We start from the raw sequence: 23,206 nt of genomic DNA on the forward strand, positions 1-23,206 counted from the left end.
ATTTTGAGCAAAAAGTGGAAACTAGACCAAAAATATCGCCCCAAAAACAGGTGGCTAAGTTTCAACTTTGATCGCTGAGAAGATCACTGAAATTATAGCCCACACAAGGCCCATCCCAAGTTTCAGCACCTAGCATGCACTTCGCTGGGCTGATGTAAGGCCCAAAAGAGTGCTGAGAAATAGTTGCTTTTTCTGGGTCTAAGAGAAGGAAAATGGGTACAACGGACACGATTTTGACTTCAGAGGAAGGGTGGAGCATTAGTTGTGAGTTAGTTGGACTCAGAATATTGGGACAGGGAATATAAATAGGTATTATTGCAATATTTTTGGTAAATATTGAATTCATTAAATAGCTTTTACATAGTGACGTTGTTACTACAGTACTTGTATATTAAAATAATAAACAAATATGGATTAACAACTGTATAGTTGATAACTAATGTAACTAAGAGAGAAGACACACAATTTATTGAATAAAATAATGTTTTTTATTAACAAATATGAGAAAAAAATTTGATAAACTATCCCTCCAACTCCCTCCCCCCAAACCCCCGCACCAACTCAAATACACAAAATCTTAACAATTAACAAAACAAGGAACAATTAACAAATAACAACTAACAAATACAAGAACAAGAACAATAGAACAAGTGAAAAAACGCCCCCCTCCCTACCTGCGGCCACGTTTCCCTCCAGGTCCAGTCCCACCCCGTGTTTGAACCCCACCTGTCCGTTTTGGTCTACGCAGACCTACACCAAGACTTCGTGCAGCGTTGGACGGCAAGACTTCCTGCCGTGGTGGAGGTGAAGGAGCGGAAGTGGAAGCCTGAAGCTCCACTTCCGAGTCTGGAGGAACTGTGTCCTCCGTACTCGCTTGCGTGCTCGGGGTTTCGCTGCGAGCAGACACGACACCTTGGGGTGCAGCGCCGTGTCCAGCCAGCAACGCATGCCGTAGGGCATTGGTTGTGGCTGTCTGCTGCCGAATGGCCTCCAAGGTCTCCCTTGCAGTCTGTGCCTGCTCGGAAGACCAGTTGGAGAAGTTCGTGCAGAACTCATTCCAGGATGCTGGAAACTGGCTTCAGTGCGCAGAGAATCCCGCAAAACCCTGGATAAGGTCGCGACCAATCGCGATCGTCGCCCTGCACAGGGATATTAAGCTCTCTGTCTGGCTCTCCATGGTAGGCGATTGCTCACCACGCTGACCGGACCTCCATGGGGTCAGCAAAATGACGCGCCTTGGCGTCGCCACCTGCTTGGTCCCTGTGCCTCTTCCATCTCAGTCGAGATGGCCGAAGGTTGTTCCCCCCCCACAAAAGAAATCTCATCATCCTCCTCCTCCTGCTCCTCCTGCTCCTCCTCCTCCTCTTGCTCCGCCTCAAGTAAACTGATGGAATACGTTGACACGTCCTCCTCCTCCTCCGTCCCTTCCTCCTGCGAACTGTTGGAGGGGTCTATATTTGCGGATGTCCCCACTACCTCACTATGCTCAATGGATACTTCACCTTGGAAAGATGAATGAAATTTCTAAACAACTCATGACAATACATATCAATATATATCAAAATTTCAATATCAATATCAATAACAATATTTCAATATTTCAATAACACAAAACATTGCAATACTTTTCAAAACCCCATATGCATAAGGGTTCATCAGGGTTAACATGGCCTCATTCGTAGATCAAGACTACATCGAAATTATTTAATTATAATTGCATTACATTACATGCGTAACAATGACATTTTTCATATGTATTTAATAATGTTTGACACATTGCACAGTTCACATTACTCACAAGACTGAAGGGTGGGCTCGACCACACCACGGGTCGTGACTGAACGGCTTTCAGGCCCCACCAAGGCCACCGCAAGCTCCTCGTATGGAGTGGGAATGTGCACCGTTGCGGAGCCGCCACCCGTCCTCCTTTGCTCCGTGCGGTTGATGCTTAGCTTTTTCTGTAAATGAAAATTTAACATTGCACGGCATAAGCTAATGTACTTGACAATAAACATGGAAGACTGACACATTTAAAATGTTCAATTATTACATAACATTGTCATGCATATGAATAATTTTTACTACTATAAGATTCAACTTAGTGTTAGGGAGAATAAATGTAATTTTTAATTTAATTATTTTATATTATACATAAATGACATTGAGGAATCTAATTACAATTTATAAACATCAAGTAAATAATGCATCATAATTTATAAACATCAAGTAAATAATACATATGTGTGATTTTAAATATGACTTTTAAATATGTTTTAAATATAGAATATATAATCTAACTTACACTGGCAGCTGCCAGCAGGTTGTTCCATCTCTTGCGGCACTGGTCAGCCGTCTGCACCTCATTCAATGCCGGTGTAACGACATCGGCAATCTCCAGCCAAATTCGCCTATATGCACAGGGTGGAGGTTTCCTATGCCCACCCCGTGTCAAGTCCTCCCACCTCGTTGATACCACATTAACAAGGGCCTCTTTGGTCTCCTCACTAAAAGCTTTTGCCCTTCACCTCTCCCTCTCCCTTTGCTTTTGTGCTTGCATTGGCATCGCCATAGATGATATATAATAGAAAATAGATAGCCAATAGAAAAAGGATAATACCTCCTATACTAGCTATTACTAGCTATCACTTCAATCAAATTTATTAAATAAATTTAATAGATTTGTCAAACTTTATTGGATATTTTCCTCACTGCTTCTCTCCTTCTCTCTCCTTCTCTCTTTCCCGCTCTCTCCAACCCTCCCTGTGCTTCTGAGCATGTGCGATGACCCATGAACTCTCCAAACGCAGCAAAAAAAATTAACCCAAAAAAAAACACCCCACACATGCGCACAATAGCGTTGCGAGGGAAGCTTTTTTTTTCAATTACTTCCGTTTGACTTCTGCTTTTTTGTGCGATCGTGAGATCGCCGAAAAATCAGATTGCCCATTTGACATCACCAGGGTAAGGCCGAGTGGAAAATCTAAAAAAAAAAATGGGTCTTGTGCCGGCGATCTGCACGGGCAAGACGTCCCACATCGCTGGAACAAGGCCCATTTTTTTGGGCCTTAGCCACCTAGTGGAAAGTCTAGCCCTAAATTTTTTTATATTCTTTTTTAAATCTGACATTTTTAAAACCTCCAACAACAATTAATACCTGAAGGAATGAGACTCCACACTTGAGATGGTTAATTTTCAGTGCCAGAGAGGTTGACTGGCAGTAACTAACACTTAGCACATTGTTACAAGATTAATTGGGCTTGAAATGACCAGGCTTAACTTTCTGTCGTGAGTATAGTTTGTATCTACCCCATAAGTACAGCAGCTTCACACCATTCAATGCATTTCAGTGGGGAGGTAGACAACTAAATGCTATTTTCGCAAACTGTGGCAGAGACTGTGGTTCTCGTATTGGACTGTACAGTCACCTAAGAGCTCATGCTAAGAGTGGAAGCAAGTCTTCCTCGATTCCGAGGGACTGCCTATGATAATGATGATGATTTTTGCAAAGCTAACAGCGGAATGGAGAAACTCAGACAGCAACCTTTTGATATTCGCATTTAACCGCGTCTCTGCTCCTCGTCTGAAGTTGCTGTACCATTTGTGCATAAATAACAGCGAGAACCATTAGCCTCTTTGTTATTGTGTCAGCAAAGTCTGGCCCATTATTTAATATTGGCTTGGGTCAGCGCAAAGCTTTGATGGAGGTGCATGTGATCAAAGAGTCATCAAATGCAGTATAGTCAGACTGAGGAACATCAGTGCTGCTCACTGGAATTGCTCCCAAATATCCTGCATCTCCACAACAACTGGCATTTATATTGCGCCTTTAATATAGTAAAATACCCCAAGGTGCTTTACTACATTAATGGAGTTAAAATACAGATCAGCCATGATCTCATTAAATGGCAGAACAGACTCGAGGTGCAGAATCGCAGCTTCTTGTTTCTATGTTCGTACGTAGGCAACTGCTTCATGTCCAGTCTGAAATCTCTGCTATTCTTTCTGTTTCAAGACCGGCTCCCATTGTTCTTTGTAGATTATGCTGATGGCACACTATCCTTTTGCTAATTCAGTCTGATTTCACCGTTAACTTTGTACTTGTGGTTCAAATTCAGATCTTACCACTTCCTTTTTTTCATTTGATTCCATTTCACAAAAATAGCAGCCGCTCTGGGCTCTAAGTTCTGTACCACAATGACCTCTCCAAAATAACTGACTCGTAAGAAGTTCCACTCTTGTAGGAATATGGGGCTCGATTTTAGGCTTTTGAGATTTCGAGGCGTTAATGACGACAGGGCAGTCCAGATGACGCCTGGAAAAGGTTTGTGCCCCCCGTCTGTAAAATTCGGCAGAAAGTGAGGTTCAATGATCGGGGATGCTAAATCAGACATTGCACACTTGTGCTTGGCCGCCCCAGCCAAAAATCACGGCATTAAAAAAGCTCTACATTTTGCGCGTGCGCTGACGTGTTTGAATCGTCCCGGGCACAGGGGAAACTTTAGGGCTCAGCGATTTCATTTGCGCAGATGTACCGTCCCACTTTGCTCACAGTGGAAGACATGGCGTAGCAGGAGGGAAGACAGAGAGCACGCTGCTTCTCTGCAACAGTTGCTGAGGCGTTAGTTCAGGCCATAGAGAGGAGGTGGCCTGCACTGCATCTTGTGCGAGGAAGGAGGCCCATGCCAAGGGTGATCAGAAGGATATGGAGGGAGTTAGCGCTGGAGGTGTTAGCAGCAGACATGGTGGCTAGAACTGCCATCCAAAGCTGCAAGAGGGTCGTGAGGGTGAGTACCCTTTACATTTATGAACCCCTGCCATGGTTGCAAGATCACTGTCTCACACAATGTTTAGTCTTTGATGGAGCTGCCCCTTCTCTAGGTGTTCCAGGCCATGGTGTGGGGTGGTGAAACCACCTGAAAGCTGCAAGCTCACTTCACCAGCCATGTCCTGCGCATCCACTGTTGATATGCGTTGTCCAAGCCCTGAGCCGCTATGCTACCTGCCTCTCACCTCCTCCCAGTTTTTCCACATCCTCAGTCACCAGCCACACAGATTGAACTGAAACGCATTTGCACTTCCACACAGTGGCAGCTATTCCACTATGGGAAGCACATGTGGCACAAGAGGAGCTGCACACTTACTCAACCCTTCTTCTTGCTCTTATTGCAGGCAAAGTTAGCGCATAATCGGAGGGAGCAGCATCGGACCCGAGGCGGACAGCCTGATGTGCAGGAGCTGACCGAGGTCGAGCAGTGAGTGTTGGCCCTCATGGGCACCCCAGTTCGGTGGTGGCCGGCGGCAAGGTCGAGCTCCCTTCGGGTAGTGACGGTATGTTACCGATTTATGTGACTTCCTTGACCCCTAATATCAAGTGGCCTAGTCCCTTTACATATACACGTCCAATGACATCCAATTACAGCTAAAGGGTTCAAGGGGTATGGAGGGAAAGCAGGAAAGGGATACTGAGGGAATGATCAGTCATGGTCTTATTGAATGGTGGTGCAGGCTCGAAGGGCCGAATGGCCTACTCCTGCACCTATTTTCTATGTTTCTATGTTTCTATGTTTCCTATCATCTGCCTGCCCCCTCCCCTTTTGCTAACCACAGGTCTGTTGCTTTGTGCTTACAGGTGACCAGCCAGAAGCACAGCCATCGACCTCTGGGCACGGGGGCCAAGACGAGGGAGGGGACGACAGTGTGCTCCCTGAGCGTGAGACCCCATCAGTCCCACCGTGTGGGGACATGACATTAGAAGAGGAAGGTCATTTTGAGGGGTTTGATGACTCTGAGGCGCCTGGCCCCAGTGGCCTACAGCAATGCCCAACTCCCCGGAGGGTGAGTCGACCCAGTAATCCTGCTCAGGGACAGGCACATGTGGACCTGGACTCGATTGCTGTCAAGGGAGGACACGGCACTGCACTGCGTGCTCATTGATGCATTGGGTAGGGTCCCCCAGAGCATAGACGCACTTGCTGAGAGTGTGGCGGGGGCTGCCTCACGCACTGCACGTGCATCTGAGGACTCCAGCGAGCCCATCCTTGGCTGCTCACAGAGGCAGATGGGCTCCAGCAGTGCCAGTGGAGACCCAGAGGGGATGGCGCATGCCATGGGTGATGCATCACAGTAATCGCATCACTGGCCCAAGTCACACTCCAGCTTGGTGATGTCATGTGGTCACCGACTGCTGACTCCCTCTCTGTGTTCCCCACTGTCCAACGGGGAAGTGACGGTGCTGAAGCAGGCCAACAAGTTGTGGTCATGCATCGTGCTCTGGATGCTGAGGTCCAGCCCCGCGTGAGTGGTCGTGGTCGCCAGGAAATGGAAGGTGCTGTCCTACCTCAAGATGACACCATTCCGGCTCCCACCACTGCCACTCAGACCTCGCACCTAACACGGTCCACACCCGAGCTATCACAGACTGCTGTTGCCGATGCTGAGGCAGAGTGGTCCGCTCCCGGACCTTCCAGGCCCAGAGCTGGTCCAGGGTGTTCTCGTAGGCTGTCTATACTGTCTGGCCCACACACACACAGCAGTCCTCAAGCAACCTTGCTGTAGGCACTGAGGCCTCATTGAGAAGGAGCAGCAGGCGTGGGCGGGAGATCAAGATTAGGGGGGCAGGGTCGGGCCAAGTCTGATTAAGGAATAGCACCACATTGGGGACATGCACTGAAAATTGTTAATCAGACCTGTATATAGTTAAGCAAACTGCTGCACTTCATTGTGGTTGAGTGCATTGCAACAGGACGTTGTATATTGTTTGTTTTTTGTTGGTGCGGGGGGGGGGGGGAAGTGTTTGTTAGTTTGTTGCAATACAATTTGACTTTGGCCGTATGCCATTGGCATCTTGTGTATCATTCCAAAGTTCACCGGAGATGAGCCTTTATGGTGGAACATAGCGGGGCCAGTATTAGCTCCATCCCTCACCTTCCTTCATTCAAGGGAACTGGCCCATTATGAGCTGCCGACGTGCGGCACTTGGTCCGGCAGTATCTCCACGCTGCCTCCCCATGGATGGGGTGGCTATCCAATGGGGACCTCGCCAGGCTCCTCTTCGTTGTCCTCCTCCTCCTGAGGTGAGCATGCAGTCCCCACTGGCAACGCCTGGTCCCTCATGATGTACAGCATGCAGCACACCACAATGAATTCCGAGACCCGTTGAGGGGAATATTGAAGGGAGCCTCTAGAGAGGCCCAGGCATCGGAAACGCTGCACCCCAATTGTCTGTTGTGGGTGGCCGCATGCCTCATTGTAGCTCTGCTCCGCTTCTGTGGGGGGGTTGTGGGGGGGCGATCATTAGCAGATGCTTTTCATTCCATTAAAGTATTCCACAATGTATTTCAGTGTGGTAACCTGGTGCAGTTTTATTAATACAGCTGAAAATGGGTTTATCACCAAAAATATCAATTTTAATAAGAGTGTCCATTCCTCCACCTGTGAGTATCCAATTTAAAATCACTGAAAATGACTTATAAAAAAAAATACCGAACCATTTGTTCGTTTTATTGGTGAACACTAGTCAGTTTCTTAGTAAATTAAAGATTTATTGATATGAAAACACTTTAAAAACGTGCCTATTGGTCCCTGTGCACCTAAGATAATGAACACAATGTGAAGAGCCTTCCTGAACCAGTGCAGTCGGCAGAATCTCGCAATGTCGACCTGGGGACATGGCCAGTTTTGTGGGCGGGGTCTGATTCGGGCGAATTGAATCTTAAACCAACGTAAAAGGTCACAGAATACACAAGTGCAAATGGTTTGGGGCATAACACACCTGTGTCTTAAAATCCCCGATCTTTTGCGCTGGTTGGCTGATTCTGTCCAGATTTCCCTGGGACCCTGGGCGCTAAACTAGCAGAAACATCCCACCATAGCATTATTCAACTCTGGGACCAGCCACCTGTGCTACACTGGTCACCTCCAGGCCTCTACAGTCCGAAATTCCTAGTTTAATTTACAATGATTATAAATTTACACAGAAATCAACTGCAAATGACTTCTTGATAAAAATTTTAATAAAGATAGCGCAATTATGGGTCTTTGGCCATAACAAGCAGCACACATCATCTCAATGGTCCGTGTGGCAGGTGCCGTCTCTGCTGCCGAAAGTTGTGAGAACAAAGATTGTTTTTGTTTGCAAAGAATGGAATCTACTGTTGAAATTGAAGGATATATGTGAGCAGAGGAGGTTTCTGCGGGATATACTACAGGGGGAAAATTGCGATTGGAGGCTTCCTTCCGACAAACACCTCCAACCCGAACATTCTTTACGCAAATACCTGTTAATCCCGGTGGAACATAGGATTCCGGTCAGAGGCCTTCATTCACTGCGCAGCGTACGGGAAGATAACTTCCCCGGATGTACGGAAATGCTGAGGTCACATGGGCCTGGACCACCAATCATTAGCTAGTATTCTCATTGATAATAATGGGATCTATTGCTATCAACGAGAAAACCCTGCTAAAACAAGAAACACAGCATAATAAATTGAAAAAAACACCTCACATATTTAAAATTAATTGAAATTAAATGTAATTAAATGTTTTAGAAAAAATATACATTTTTTGGATTTTTTAAAAATGTTTTTTTAATAGGGTTAAAAATAAACTTACCTTAATGGACAGGGTTTTTAATATAAACATGAATGATTAAATTTAATTTTTTTATGATTTAAAAGTGTTACACTGGTAAAAATAAACTATATGCCTGCTTTTACCAAATAGCTCAATCTCTGCCCCGCGGATGTCCTTCTCCCGGGGATGCTTAGATTCCGTCAGAAGAAATTTTGACAGATTGGAAAAGCTGGTTCCCAGCCCATGCACATCGCGTCCTGAAAACCGGCTTTTTCGAGGCACTTCGTACCTCGAAGTGGATACAGTGAGACCGCTACTTTCGGTCCTACATCTTTTTTTTTTGGATGAGATGTAATTTTAGTATAAAGTGACTGTTGGTAAGACAACATTTATTTTTACTCCAAAGATAATAGCTAGAGAGCTACAAAGACACGAACAAGTCATGGAGGACAAGAATAAAGGATGAAATCTGCTTTGAACCTTCCGAAGCATGTAAACAGTATTTAAAAATAATTTCAGCCTTTGAAGAAATCCTGTGGTGTTCACAGTTTAGTTTGTACAACTGTCTGCTTCTGGATCCAGTAGATATGTGGTAGGTGGCCCTTCTGACTCCAGACATTGAGGACCCACCCTGGAGTATAGTCACTTCTACTACAGACAGGAATTTGAACCAGAACGTAGGAGCTGCTGGACGACAAAAGACCAAGGTCCATCGAGTTCGCCTTCCACCATCCTGGTAGTCGCATGATAAAACAATAATGGAGTTATTGACTAATCATAGTATCAACCTCTATCAATGAGTCTACAACAAACTCCGACATGACACGAGGAAAACCCCAGTGGTGGAAAACTTTGGGGGCCATGAGTCTAAAGTCACCTTTTTCCTCACACGCAAGCTACACATCTATGCCTTTGTTACCTCTAGACTTGACTATTCGAATGCACTCCTGGCTGGCCTCCCATGTTCCAACCTATGCAAACTTGAGGTCATCCAAAACTCGGCTGCCCGTGTTCTAACTCGCACCAAGTCCCGCTCACCCATCACCCCTGTGCTCGCTGACCTACATTGGTTCCCGGTTAAGCAACGTATCCATTTCAAAATTCTCATAATTGTTTTCAAATTCCACCATGGCCTCGCCCCTCCCTATCTCTGTAATCTCCTCCAGAACCCAACGAGATATCTGCGCTCCTCTAATTCTGACCTCTTTAGCATCCCTGATTATAATCGCTCAACCATTGGTGGCTGTGCCTTCAGTTGCCTGGGCCCTAAGCTCTGGAAATCCCACCCTAAACTTCTCTGCCTCTCTTTCCTCCTTTAAGAAGCTTTGGTCATCTGCCCTAATTTCACCTTATGTGGCTCAGTTGCAAACTTTTGTTTTATAACACGCTTTGTAAAGCGCTTTGGGACATTTTACTACATTAAAGGCGCTATATAAATACAAGTTGTTGTTGTTGTACACTTACCATATGTCTAGTCTCAAATTATACTGTGTCCCAAAATGACATTTCCTGAATGAAATTTAGCTCATTTGCATTTGAATGAATCTTTAGTGCACAGGGTGCAGGAAGATACTGATAGATGAGGAAATTGTGTCAGGGCAGTCACAGGTTTGATTTCAGATTAAAATGCTTGAGCAAAATCACAGATATGCCCCATCTTATGTGTTTTGCTCAAACCTGGTCAAAAGAATGAGCGTAATATATAGGGAGAGAGAGAAATTGTGCTTATATGCAAGAGTAGCAGCACATAGCCATGGTCTTAGGTACAATAATATCAACGTTTGGGCATACATTCCAGAGGTGTTGGGAAGGGCAATCACAGAACTGTGGGAGAAGGCAATAATGACTTTGTAACAAGAAGTGATCGTGACATCTGGAAGGTTATTTAAAATGCCTGATCAAGGAAGGTTTATTGCTTTTTTCTTTATTCCTTCTTGGACTATGAGCATTGCTAGCAAGGCCGGCATTTATTGCCGATCCCGAGTTGTCCTTGAGAAGGTGGTGATGAGCCGTCGCCTTGAACCACTGCAGTCTGTGAGGTACTCCCACAGCGCTGTTAGGGAGGGTGTTCCAGGATTTTGACCCAGCGACGATAAAGGAATGGCGATATATTTCCAAGTCGGGATGGCGTGTGACCTGGAGGGGAATTTGCAGGTTCCTGCTGTCCTTGTCCTTCTAGGTGGTAGAGGTCATGGGTTTGAAGAAGGTTGCTCATGGTGATTCAATGTTGACATTTCTGTGTTTTCCAAATGTGGACAAATCATTGAAGTTAAATTATTCTGGACTTGGAAATGCAGATGTTTAGAGGCCTCAGCTTGATCATCTAAAGACATCTGTGGCAAGTATGACTGGGTGTTGGGTGTCAGAATGCATTAAATCAGGATGGCAATTCCCTTGAATAATGATCAGAAGGATATAGAGCGCATCTTCAGGCAGCAATGGATTCTTCTGAGGTGGAGGGGGTGGGGCGTGGTGTTGGTTTTTTATAGTGGCAGAGAACTGAGATGTGGTGGATGGTTCTCAGAAGGATCCAGAAATGAGAAGACAGCCAAAGATGTAATGGTTGCAATTCATAGATGAACAACCAGGATAGCACAGGAAATAAATTGTCCTCACCCCAGATCATTTTTCCTCAGTATTTAAAAAAATTCATTCACGGGATGTGGGCGTCGCTGGCAATATATTGCCCATCCCTAACTCCCCTTTGAGAAGTTGATGGTGAGCTGCCTTCTTCAACCACTGCAGTCCGTGTGGTGAAGGTACTCCCACAGTGCTGTTAGGGAGGGAGTTCCAGGATTTTGACCCAGCGATGATGAAGGAACGCCGATATATTTCCAAGTCAGGAATGTGTGTGACTTGGTGGGGAACATGAAGGTGATGGTGCTCAATGTGCCTGCTGCCCTTGTCCGTCTAGATGGTCGCGGCTTGGGAGATGCTACCGATGAAGCCTTGGTGAGTTGCTGCAGTCACAGTGCACCGGTGGTGGAGGCAGCGAATGTTTAAGGTGGTGGATGGGGTGCCAATCAAATATTTAATAAGTTTTTGTCTTGCTAAGCACAGCTGATAGATTGTAGGAAGATTTTGCTGGCTCAGAAACAGATAAATACTTTCAAGCACTTCATAATATCCTTGGCTTTTATTGTTGGTATTACAGCTGCAGCGTCCCGAATCCGGAACCCCCGGGACCGAGGCCGTTCCGCATTTTGCGTTTTTCCAGACTTTGGAACGACTTTCTGACGTCATGAATCTGGAAACACCCGAGCCCAGGTTCGGGTATTTACGGATTTTAGAACATCAGAAAGGCGGGGGGGGCAGGGGAGGGGGGATGCTCGCTGAGGAGCTGTTTGGGTCGCCGGCCCCATCGATGAGGTCGTTGGGCGGGGCCCAGCCGCCAAGGAGATGTTTGGGCCTTCCCGCCGGCGAGAAAGTGTTCGGGCGGGGCCCCGCCGAAGAGGAGCTGGTCGGGCGGCCCCGTCGTGGAGGTGGTGTTCGGGCGGGCCGGCGAGGAGGCCCCGAGGTAAGGGCAGCGGCGGCGAGCTGAGGCCCAAGGTCGGGCAGCGACGATGTGAGGTGAGGGCCGAGATTCGGGCAGCGGTGTGGCGACGGGCAGTGAGGCGAGGCCTGAGGTGGGGCAGCGGCAAGACCTCGAGGTCAGTGGGTACGGATCCCGGAACATTTTACGGTTTCCGGACAATCCTGCCACCAATCGGTCTGGATTCCGGATTCCGGAACTCCGAATCTTGGACGCTGCATCTGTATGACGTTTAATTTTTTCTGACTTTTTTCCGATTTTAACATTACATGAATGCTTTCCACGAAGTATAGTGCCCTGAATTATGGCAGTCAAATCTTTTGTAATTGGAATCCAAGGATTTACTAGCTGGATTTAAGATCGGCTTTTTCACTCATGGCTACCACAGCCTCCTTTACATCAATGGGCTTTCATAGGTGATAGAACCAATACGTCTAGACTCCTGCATCTCCTTTTCCATCACAATGTGAATTTCAAAGATTCGGAAAACACAGAAGGGTCAAAATTGAATCAGCATCCGACATTTGAATTCCTAAATGCACTATTACTTTCCTCCAAAATGGATTTGAAAGCCTTAGTAATCTGTTGTTGGGCTAAATCAAATCAACATCTATGGAAGCTGTATACAAAATGAATTTGTGCTGCAGGATTAAAGCCATTGTACTCTGGTTAAGTAACCCATTTTATGAAGGGGCATTTCGATTTGATAGGATGCTAACATAAATGTAAGCATTATTAAGGATATTTTCTGCTCCACAGATCATCTAAGTTGCAGTGAAGAAAGATAAAACGGCTTTCGCTAGACATTGGGCATCTTTAAACAGTCACTAGAGTTCACAGGGCTGAAATTCGGGCAAGCCAGAAAACTGCCGCACCTATGATTTTTTTACCTGATTTTTCCGTCGGGAGTGAATAGGCGGTCGTCCGATCCATTTTCAGGACTTAGAAGATTTTTTAACTTTGGACCGTAAGTCGGTCATAGTAGAGGGCGGAAGTGCGGCGGTAAGTCATGCTGAGAGGCAGAAGTTGGGGCGGGGCCGAGTCTCCGCAGCTGTCACTCAGCGGCGGAGAGGTGGTGACATCACGGCGCCTGTGCGTCACCATGCTCTCTCCCCTCCGTTAAAGGGGAGCGAATTGGGGATTCTTTAGCTTTGGCCCACTGGGCCACCGGGGAGGATTTCGGCCAGGCCAATGGCCTGGTACCCAAGAGGGGGTGCCAGGTTGCCTGTTGGCGGCCCAACCGAACCCGGGGGAACAATAGTCCGGTTGACATGGAAGTCGGGCAGCAAAAAAAATAAGATGGTGGCCGCGGCATTCGGCCCTCGCCTTTAATGGCCACCACACCGCCAGGGCAGAGAGAGAGAGAAGACAAGGTGGGCCGACAGAAAAAGCTGTCAGCACCGTTCATCGGCTCGTGGAATTTTCTGAGCAAATTTGGGGTGGATTGAAATGGAGGTGCGGGATAGCGGCGGTGCACACGTTGATGACGTGCTTGCAGCGGTCGGCAGCAGTGGGGCGTAAGTGGGGACAGGCCGAAAAATCCCCATGCTGAATTTGAGTCTGGGTGGCCAATGGACTGGAACGCGGCGGCCACTCAATTCCGCCGCATGGCCGCCGCAAAACGGCAGTAACGGGCCTTATCGGGACCCTGAATTTTGGCCCTGACATGCGCTGTCGCTAACTTCATTTTCTGTGCTGATGCTTTGCAAGTAAAAACTTGAACCTTCTATTTTGAGGAATATTTGGAAATATCTTATTTTGTGCTGAAAATGAAGGTGATTGCTTTGGACGTGATGCTTACGATGCTTCATGATAGTAAATATCTAACCTGTTTGAAAAAAGTGATAAAAGAAATCTCAAATCAGTTCACAGTATATATTTTCAGTGAACGTTTATCAGGGTAATAATTTAATATTGGGCATCAGGCAAAGGTTATAAACAGCTCCCGTGGATTTTGACCCAAACAGAAATTGTTCCTTAAATCTCTGCTTTGCAGACACTTTCAGGTGTTCACTGTTGTAGATTTTTCACTAACTTTCGTTGTGAAACAATAAGTTGAATGGGGAAAAGCTCAGCCAGCACAGGTGGAACCATCAGTGGACGCTGTTAGATGCCAGTGATACAGCTGGGGATCAATTACCTTTGAGATTTCTGAAATTTGGAACAAAGGAAATACTTTTCTGGTGATTATCGTTGGCCAGGGGGGGCCTGAAGGTCCCCCGTTAGAACAGCTGGGTAAAGCTCTGACTTGCGCCAGTAGAACAGGTCTTTGAGATGTCTTGCAGGCACAGGCTGCCTGCCCCGATTATTTAAATCACCCGGGTGTCCCAGAGTGGGATGGTGTTTGCTTCGTTCTGTGTCGGCATGTAGCAGTGCCACTCCTTCACACTTCTGCTGTTGGAGATGGGATCCTGGATTTCCAGGGCCTCCGTATCTGACAGCTATCCCAGATTACTATAGCCCGTGTGTCAATATGTTCCTGCCAGACCAGCTCTCTGTGTCCAGGGATTAGCCAGTTGAGCTGAAAATTAAACTTTCTACCATTTAGGTGCTGCCTGGTAGAGTCCCATGAATGAAACCATTCCAACAATAATCGATGGTAAGGTTTACTGCAATGCTTTTTTTTTAAAAGCCAATTGTCTCAAACTGATATGGTATGTGGGAAGTTGCATTTTGGACATATACCTTCGCCAAGTTTAATTTATATTCCGGACACATGAGCGCCCTGTGAAGTTAATCACTTGTGAGGTAAATTTAACACAATAGCACATCTTAATCCACATTATCCCAAGTTGTTCCGTAGGTAAAATAGTAACAAAACCCAACGAGTGACATGTTCTATTGAAAGTAGGGTGTGCAAAAACTCCACACGTTCTAAATGTGGTCTTCCCAGAGAGTCATGACTATGGGTATGCTATTTTTAATTAGAATGGTTGTGCAGCAAATATCTAATCAACAGTTACGTTTGCAATCTGTAGCTAACGCCTTTTTCTTACACCTTTGTTGGGCTGTACAGCCTGCAGATCTCAGGGCACTGGCATGATGCTCAGCACCTGGGCCACCTCCAGCATAGAGCAAGTGGCTGAGGCCTCGCCCACTGCAATTCGTTGGCTGCAGTTATACATCTACAAGGATCGGAAGCTCACCGAATCACTGGTAAAAAGAGCGGAGAAGGCCGGGTACCGAGGAATCTTCTTAACCGTGGACACTCCATACCTGGGGAAACGTTTGGCAGACATGCGCAACAAGTTCAAACTGCCTCCTCACCTCAGGTAACGCAGTACGTTTGAAGACAAAAGCTGATGCAAAGTGTTTTTCTCTCCGGTACCGAAAACTGTGTTGGTAAAACCACCCTGAAGATAGAAGAGGTGGAAATATCCTAAATGAGCTTGCCCTTTTCATTGTTGCAATAAATAAATAAAGTGCCATGTACTGTGGTAAGATTTTACATTGAAGCAATGCTTAGCTTAAAGAACATAGAACAATTTTTTTTTCAAAATAGAAAGCACTTACCACTTATTAGCACAGCGGGCTAAGATTTCATCTGTGTGGAATTTGTATCAAAATTGAAACCGAGTTCCAGATTTACTATAAGTCACACGCACACACAGAAAATCTTACCCAAATGTGGTTGTGCAAATGAATCAATGCTATATTTACTGTTTTATCAAGATATTTATTTCTGTTTTGAAAAATTAATTGAAAAGAAATAAATTCTTGCATTTATATAGCACCTTTCATGAACTCTGGACGTCCCAAAGTGCTTTACAGTTTTTGAAGTGTAGTCACTGTTCCAATGTAGGAAACATGGCAGCCAATTTGCGCACAGCAAACACCCATAAAGAGCAATGGGATTATGACCAGATAGTCAATATTAGTGATATTGGTTAAGGGTTAAACATTGGCCAGGGCACCTGGAGAACACCCCTGCTCTTCCTCGAAATAGTGCCGTGGGATCTTTTATGTCCACCTGAGAAAGCAGACGGGGCCTCGGATTAACATCTCATCTAAAAGACGGCACCACTGATAGTGCAGCACTTCCTCAGTACTCAGTACTGCACTGGAGTGTCAGTGTAGATTTATGCGCTCAATTCCTGGAGTGGGACTTGAACCCACACCTTCTGACTCAGAGGTGAGTGTGCTACCCCCTGAGCCACTAAAAGGCAGTCTCCCCAACAGCACTGTGTCGAAATGTCCTGTTCTATGTGCTACTGAAAACAGAAAGATCATTAAGATCTTAGGTTCAATCCGTGGTCCATGTCTAATAGCTGATCTTGGTTGGAGCTGTAGCAGGCCAATTAAAGTTGGCCTCAGTCTGGACTAATCAGCTAAGGTTTTTTGCTTTGTAACACTGTCCAGCACCTCCTGTGTGTGTGGAGACTGAATGGGGGCATCTGTAATACCCCTCATGGCCTGCTGATAGTCACTGCCTCGGCTTACAAATAAAGAACGGCTATTTAAAGGAAAGGACTTGCATTTCTATAGTGTCTTTCATGATCTCAGGATGCCCCAAAGCACTTTATATTCAATGAAGTACTTTCTAAAGAGTCGTCATTGTTGTAATGTAGAGAACGCGGCAGCCAATTTGCACACAGCAAGGCCCGACAAACAGCAATGACCAGATAATCTGTTTTTTCAGCGATGTTGGTTGAGGTAAAAGTATTGGCCCAGGACACCGGGAGAACTCCCCCGCTCTTCTTCGAAATAGTGCCATGGGAGCTTTTACATCCACTTGAGAGGGAAGATGGGGCCTTGGTTTAATATCTCGTCCGTAAGATGGATGAGGTATCGAAGGGTTTTTGCCGCCAGTGGAATTATACCCACCATGAGTCAACACTTTCAGGAGAGCAGGAGGAATTTAAATCTCTTAATCGTTTGCAGTGCGGCAGAACAAAATACCAGCTACACAGCAAACCTTCCTAGTAGGACAGTGGAGCAAGTCAGAAACTATGCTGGCTATTGCTGTTTTAGAAGCTTGGTTTTACATAGAAACATAGAAACATAGAAAATAGGTGCAGGAGCAGGCCATTCAGCCCTTCTAGCCTGCACCGCCATTCAATGAGTTCATGGCTGAACATGAAACTTCAGTACCCCCTTCCTGCTTTCTCGCCATAACCCTTGATCCCCCGAGTAGTAAGGACTTCATCTAACTCCCTTTTGAATATATTTAGTGAATTGGCCTCAACTACTTTCTGTGGTAGAGAATTCCACAGGTTCACCACTCTCTGGGTGAAGAAGTTTCTCCTCATCTCGGTCCTAAATGGCTTACCCCTTATCCTCAGACTGTGACCCCTGGTTCTGGACCTCCCCAACATTGGGAACATTCTTTCTGCATCTAACCTGTCTAAACCCGTCAGAATTTTATATGTTTCTATGAGGTCCCCTCTCATTCTTCTGAACTCCAGTGAATACAAGCCCAATTGATCCAATCTTTCTTGATAGGTCAGTCCCGCCATCCCGGGAATCAGTCTGGTGAACCTTCGCTGCACTCCCTCAATAGCAAGAATGTCCTTCCTCAAGTTAGGAGACCAAAACTGTACACAATACTCCAGGTGTGGCCTCACCAAGGCCCTGTACAACTGTAGCAACACCTCCCTGCCCCTGTATTCAAATCCCCTCGCTATGAAGGCCAACATGCCATTTGCTTTCTTAACCGCCTGCTGTACCTGCATGCCAACCTTCAATGACTGATGTACCATGACACCCAGGTCTCGTTGCACCTTCCCTTTTCCTAATCTGTCACCATTCAGATAATAGTCTGTCTCTCTGTTTTTACCACCAAAGTGGATAACCTCACATTTATCCACATTATACTTCATCTGCCATGCATTTGCCCACTCACCTAACCTATCCAAGTCACTCTGCAACCTAATAGCATCCTCCTCGCAGCTCACACTGCCACCCAACTTAGTATCATCCGCAAATTTGGAGATACTGCATTTAATCCCCTCGTCTAAATCATTAATGTACAATGTAAACAGCTGGGGCCCCAGCACAGAACCTTGCGGCACTCCACTAGTCACTGCCTGCCATTCTGAAAAGTACCCGTTTACTCCTACTCTTTGCTTCCTGTCTGACAACCAGTTCTCAATCCACGTCAGCACACTACCCCCAATCCCATGTGCTTTAACTTTGCACATTAATCTCTTGTGTGGGACCTTGTCGAAAGCCTTCTGAAAGTCCAAATATACCACATCAACTGGTTCTCCTTTGTCCACTTTACTGGAAACATCCTCAAAAAATTCCAGAAGATTTGTCAAGCATGATTTCCCTTTCACAAATCCATGCTGACTTGGACCTATCATGTCACCATTTTCCAGATGCACTGCTATGACATCCTTAATAATTGATTCCATCATTTTACCCACTACTGAGGTCAGGCTGACCGGTCTATAATTCCCTGTTTTCTCTCTCCCTCCTTTTTTAAAAAGTGGGGTTACATTGGCTACCCTCCACTCCATAGGAACTGATCCAGAGTCAATACATAACTACAGTAACCTCATTTCAACATAATTTGCCTACTTAACAACAGTAACTGTACTTCAAAACAAATTCATTGGTTGCAAAGCACTTTGGGACATCCTGAGGACATAATATGATTCTATAGAAACCCAAGTTTACGTGAAACTCTTTGACATCACTGAGAGATGTGATCAGATATAGTTGGGCAATTTTTGTTTTTAGAGCTTCTGATAAAAATGTACTCTTGTCATTCTTTTGTCTAGAACTACCCAAAACAATTGTGGCATCACTTTAAGGATATGATTTGCTTAAAGAATGATCAAAACACAAGGGGCTAGACTTTCAGCACATCATTGCCCATTTAGCACCCATTTAGTGCCCATATAAGCGCTGAGATTCAGGCTATCGTCTATATTTGATGAAAAATGGAAACTAGCGCCCGATTATCGCCCATTTATCGCCGGCGCAACAGGAATGAGCTGAATCGCCCGGCCTATTTTTTTTAAATGACGGTCATCTCGTGCAAGGCTTAGAATACTGGTTATAATGGAAATTAGCGCCCGATTATCGGCGAGCGCTACTTTCGGCATTTCACCCATAATTCGCCTAAATGACGCGCGCCCAAAAAGACGCTCAAGAAAAGCTGCACTCACCTGACCTTAACTCGGCAGTATGGATGCCATTTTGTAACTCGGAGGATCTTTAATAAAAGGCTGCTTGAAGTGGTTGGGAGGAGAAGTAATCCGTGGGTGATTTTAAGGGCTTTTTGAATCTTTCCAATCATCTAATCACTTTGTATATGTTGAGGACAATTTAAGAAGACAGATTAGGTCATTTATAGTGATTTATAGTGATGGGGCCTCTAATTTCTCAACCAGTATTGATGATTACTCACATGCTGCAGAATAGAGATGGGAGAAGGTTCATTGAAGAGCATTATGTGCCCAATCAAAGAGGTGGCAGACTGCTGAGGAGGAAGAGACGTTACACTCAACGCATTTACAGGGATAAGCGATCATACCCGGACTTGTCCAATCATACATGTGTTAGAAGGCTGCGATTCCGAAAGGAGGCCACCAGTGAGATATGCCAGCTAAGTAAGGGAGATCTGCAGCCTACCAGCACCATCAGGATCACATTGCCCATTGAGGTTGAGGTTACTGCGGCACTTTCCTTCTACGCATCGGGCTCCTTTCAGGCCTCAGCTGGTGACATTTGCAGTATCTCTCAGCATGCCAAACATTGCTGCATTCGACAAGTGACTGAAGCCCTTCTTGCATGCAGGATGGACTTTATCATCGTCCCTATGACCAGGGAGGTACAGAGTGAGAAGGCGTTGGGGTTCTCGAGAATAGCAAACTTCCCCAAGGTGCAGGGAGCAATAGACTGTATGCACATTGCCCTGCGAGCACCTTCACAGGTTGCAGAGGTGTTTCGGAACTGAAAGGGATTCCACTCCTGGAATGTGCAGCTCGTTGTCGACCACAAGCAAATAATCATGGCAGTAAATGCAAATTTTTCAGGGAGCATCCATGATGTGCACATCTTGCGTGAAAGCACTGTCTCTGACCTGTTTAAGAGTCAGCCACAAAGTCACGGTTGGATTCTGGGGGATAAAGGATATGGTCTTGCCAGCTGGCACATGACCCCCTGCATAAGTCCCAGACAGAAGCCAAGAAGTGCACATAGCCATATAACCACATGCAATATTGTCGAAAAGACAATTGGAGTTCTGAAGCAGCGCTTCAGATGCCTGGACCACACAGGAGGCAATCTACAATACAACCCGAAGCAAGTCGCTGAGTTCATGCTGCATGTTGCTTAACCTAGCTATCAGGAGAGGACAACAATTACCAGATGAGATTGCCGGTCCACCTCAGGCGAGAAGGGAGGTGGAAGAGGAGGACAAGGAGGAGGACGAGGACCTCGGGGAGGTCAATCAGCCTGGAGATGAACCCATGCCCCCACGCACCCCCACACCACTGGAAAAGCCCCATGGTAGTTACGCAGCTGCAAAACTGTTGCTTCAGCAGCTCATAAATGAATGCTTTGCGTGAAGTTATATTAGTGACAGTTACAGTTGCGTTACATTTCATCCTTGCCTGGCCTGGGTTGACCATGGCCATTGTTTGCAACCCTTGTATTGTTGTTTTACCGTATGTTATTAGAAGGCACCTCACAACAATTGTAAAGTTAAATAAAACATTTTAATAATTTAACGACTGATTTAAAATATTTTTTAACAAACTATAACACTCACCCCCCAACCCCCAACAGTCAATAACATTTTTTCAAGAACAATCTAACAATAACACCCTCCCACCATCCCCAACAGTCAACAAATTTTAAAAAATAATAATATAACAATAATATATGGTGTCCCCCCCCTACCTGCGGCCACACTTCCACCTCTAACTTTACCTCCCTCGTCATAACCCCCACTTTCCCTCTTAGTAACGGAAACAAGAAGTCTTGCAGCAGATCACCTCAGGGCTGCTGCTGTGTGTGTGGGGGGGGGGCAGGGGTGGGTGGGAGTGGAGGGGTGGGGTGCTGACATTGGCAGAATGACCTCAGTGGATCTAGGAGAAAACATTTGCGAATAAAGGTCCAACGAGTCAGAAGGAAGTTCTCCTCCTGTCTCGCATCTGTCGTGCTGGTTGGTGGAACAGCACATTGGGGTACAGTGCCGTATCCCGAAACTATCGCGTGCCACTAAGCATCGACAGAATCGGTCGTTAGCCCCATTGCTGCAACCATCTGCCCCATGCCCTCCGATATTCTGGCAGATAGTGTAGCAATGTTGCCGGTCAACCCACCAAGCGCCTGGAGGAGTTCTCGACCTATGTCGATGCTCGCCCTCGACAGTGACACCATGACATCATTGACATCCGCCCATCGCAGCGCGTGCCTACCTCGCCGACCCAACCTCCACAGGGTCGTCGTGGGCACTGGACAACTCGGCATTCCCTGCTGCAAGCCGCTTGGCCCCCCTACTCCATCCGTTGAGGGTGACGTGGTCACAGGTACCACAGATAGAAACATAGAAACATAGAAACTAGGTGCAGGAGTAGGCCATTCGGTCCTTCGAGCCTACACCACTATTCAATATGATCATGGCTGATCATGCAACACCAGTACCCCATTCCCGCTTTCTCTCCATACCCCTTGATCCCTTTAACCGTAAGGGCCACGTCTAACTCCCTTTTGAATATATCTAACGAACTGGCCTCAACAATTTTCTATGGTAGAGAATTCCACAGGTTCACCACTCTCTGGGTGAAGAGGTTTCTCCTCATCTCAGTCCAAAATGGCTTACCCCTTATCCTTAGACTGTGACCCCTGGTTCTGGACTTCCCCAACATCGGGAACATTCTTCCTGCATCTAACCTGTCCAATCCCATCAGAATTTTACATGTTTCTATGAGATCCCCTCTCATTCTTCTAAATTCCAGTGAATATAAGCCTTGTTGATCCAGTCTTTCTTCATATGTCAGTCCTGCCATCCTGGTAATCAGTCTGGTGAACCTTCACTGCACTCCCTCAATAGCAAGAATGTCCTTCCTCAGATTAGGAGACCAAAACTGTACACAATATTCAAGGTGTGGCCTCACCAAGGCCCTGTACAACTGCAGTAAGACCTCCCTGCTCCTATACTCAAATCCTCTCACTATGAAGGCCAACATGCCATTATATGTGTCTTCCTTCGTGAAGACAGAACCAAAGTATTTGTTCAATGGTCTGCCATTTCTTTGTTCCCCATTATAAATTCACCTGATTCTGACTGCAAGGGACCTACGTTTGTCTTCACTAATCTTTTTCTCTTCACATAGCTATAGAAGCTTTTGCAGTCAGTTTTTATGTTCCCAGCAAGCTTCCTCTCATACTCTATTTCCCCCCTCCTAATTAAACCCTTTGTCCTCCTCTGCTCAATTCTAAATTTCTACAAGTCCTCAGGTTTGCTGCTTTTTCTGGCCAATTTATATGCCTCTTCCTTGGATTTAACACTATCCCTAATTTCCCTTGTTAGCCACGGTTGAGCCACCTTCCCCATTTTATTTTTACGCCAGACAGGGATATACAATTGTTGAAGTTCATTCACATGATCTTTAAATGTCTGCCATTGCCTCTCCGCCGTCAACCCTTTAAGTATCATTTGTCAGTCTATCCTAGCAAATTCACGTCTTATACCATCGAAGTTACATTTCTTTAAGTTCAGGACCCTAGTCTCTGAATTAACTGTATCATTCTCCATCTTAATAAAGAATTCTACCATATTATGGTCACACTTCCCCTTGCACATCAAAATTGCTAATTAATCCTCTCTCATTACTCTTCCGGCTCACCTTCCTCCTCCTCGGTCGTATGTTCTTCTTCCCCAGTGATCAGCATAACCTGCAGCGGTTGGGGTGATGCTCCAGGGCCCTGGGGAGCCTGGGGAGGTGGAAAACATAATTACGGTTAGTAGAAGAGAAGGGGAGACATAAGAATGCTTGCGCTGCGCAGGCATATGTACGAGGAACAACACTACTGTAATAAATGTGAACGAGGGATGTTACATATGATTAACATAAGAGTACAGAAGCTGCATGCCATAACATTACATCATTCATGTATTATAATCAAATGGCATTAAATTACTTT

The 23,206-nt window shown here is 45.9% G+C and overlaps 1 protein-coding gene across 1 annotated transcript in view; it reads left to right on the forward strand.

The window, feature by feature from the left end:
* hao1 (hydroxyacid oxidase (glycolate oxidase) 1) overlaps nucleotides 1-23,206 on the forward strand; it is a 116,751-nt gene that overhangs the window by 58,261 nt on the left and 35,284 nt on the right. Inside the window, exon 3 of the mRNA XM_070888781.1 lies at nucleotides 15,120-15,375. Coding sequence (XP_070744882.1) covers nucleotides 15,120-15,375 — 256 coding nt within the window. The remainder of the gene's footprint in view (nucleotides 1-15,119; nucleotides 15,376-23,206) is intronic.

The sequence above is a fragment of the Pristiophorus japonicus genome, chromosome 9 (genome assembly GCF_044704955.1).
Source record: "Pristiophorus japonicus isolate sPriJap1 chromosome 9, sPriJap1.hap1, whole genome shotgun sequence".
NCBI classification, from domain to species: Eukaryota; Metazoa; Chordata; class Chondrichthyes; family Pristiophoridae; genus Pristiophorus; species Pristiophorus japonicus.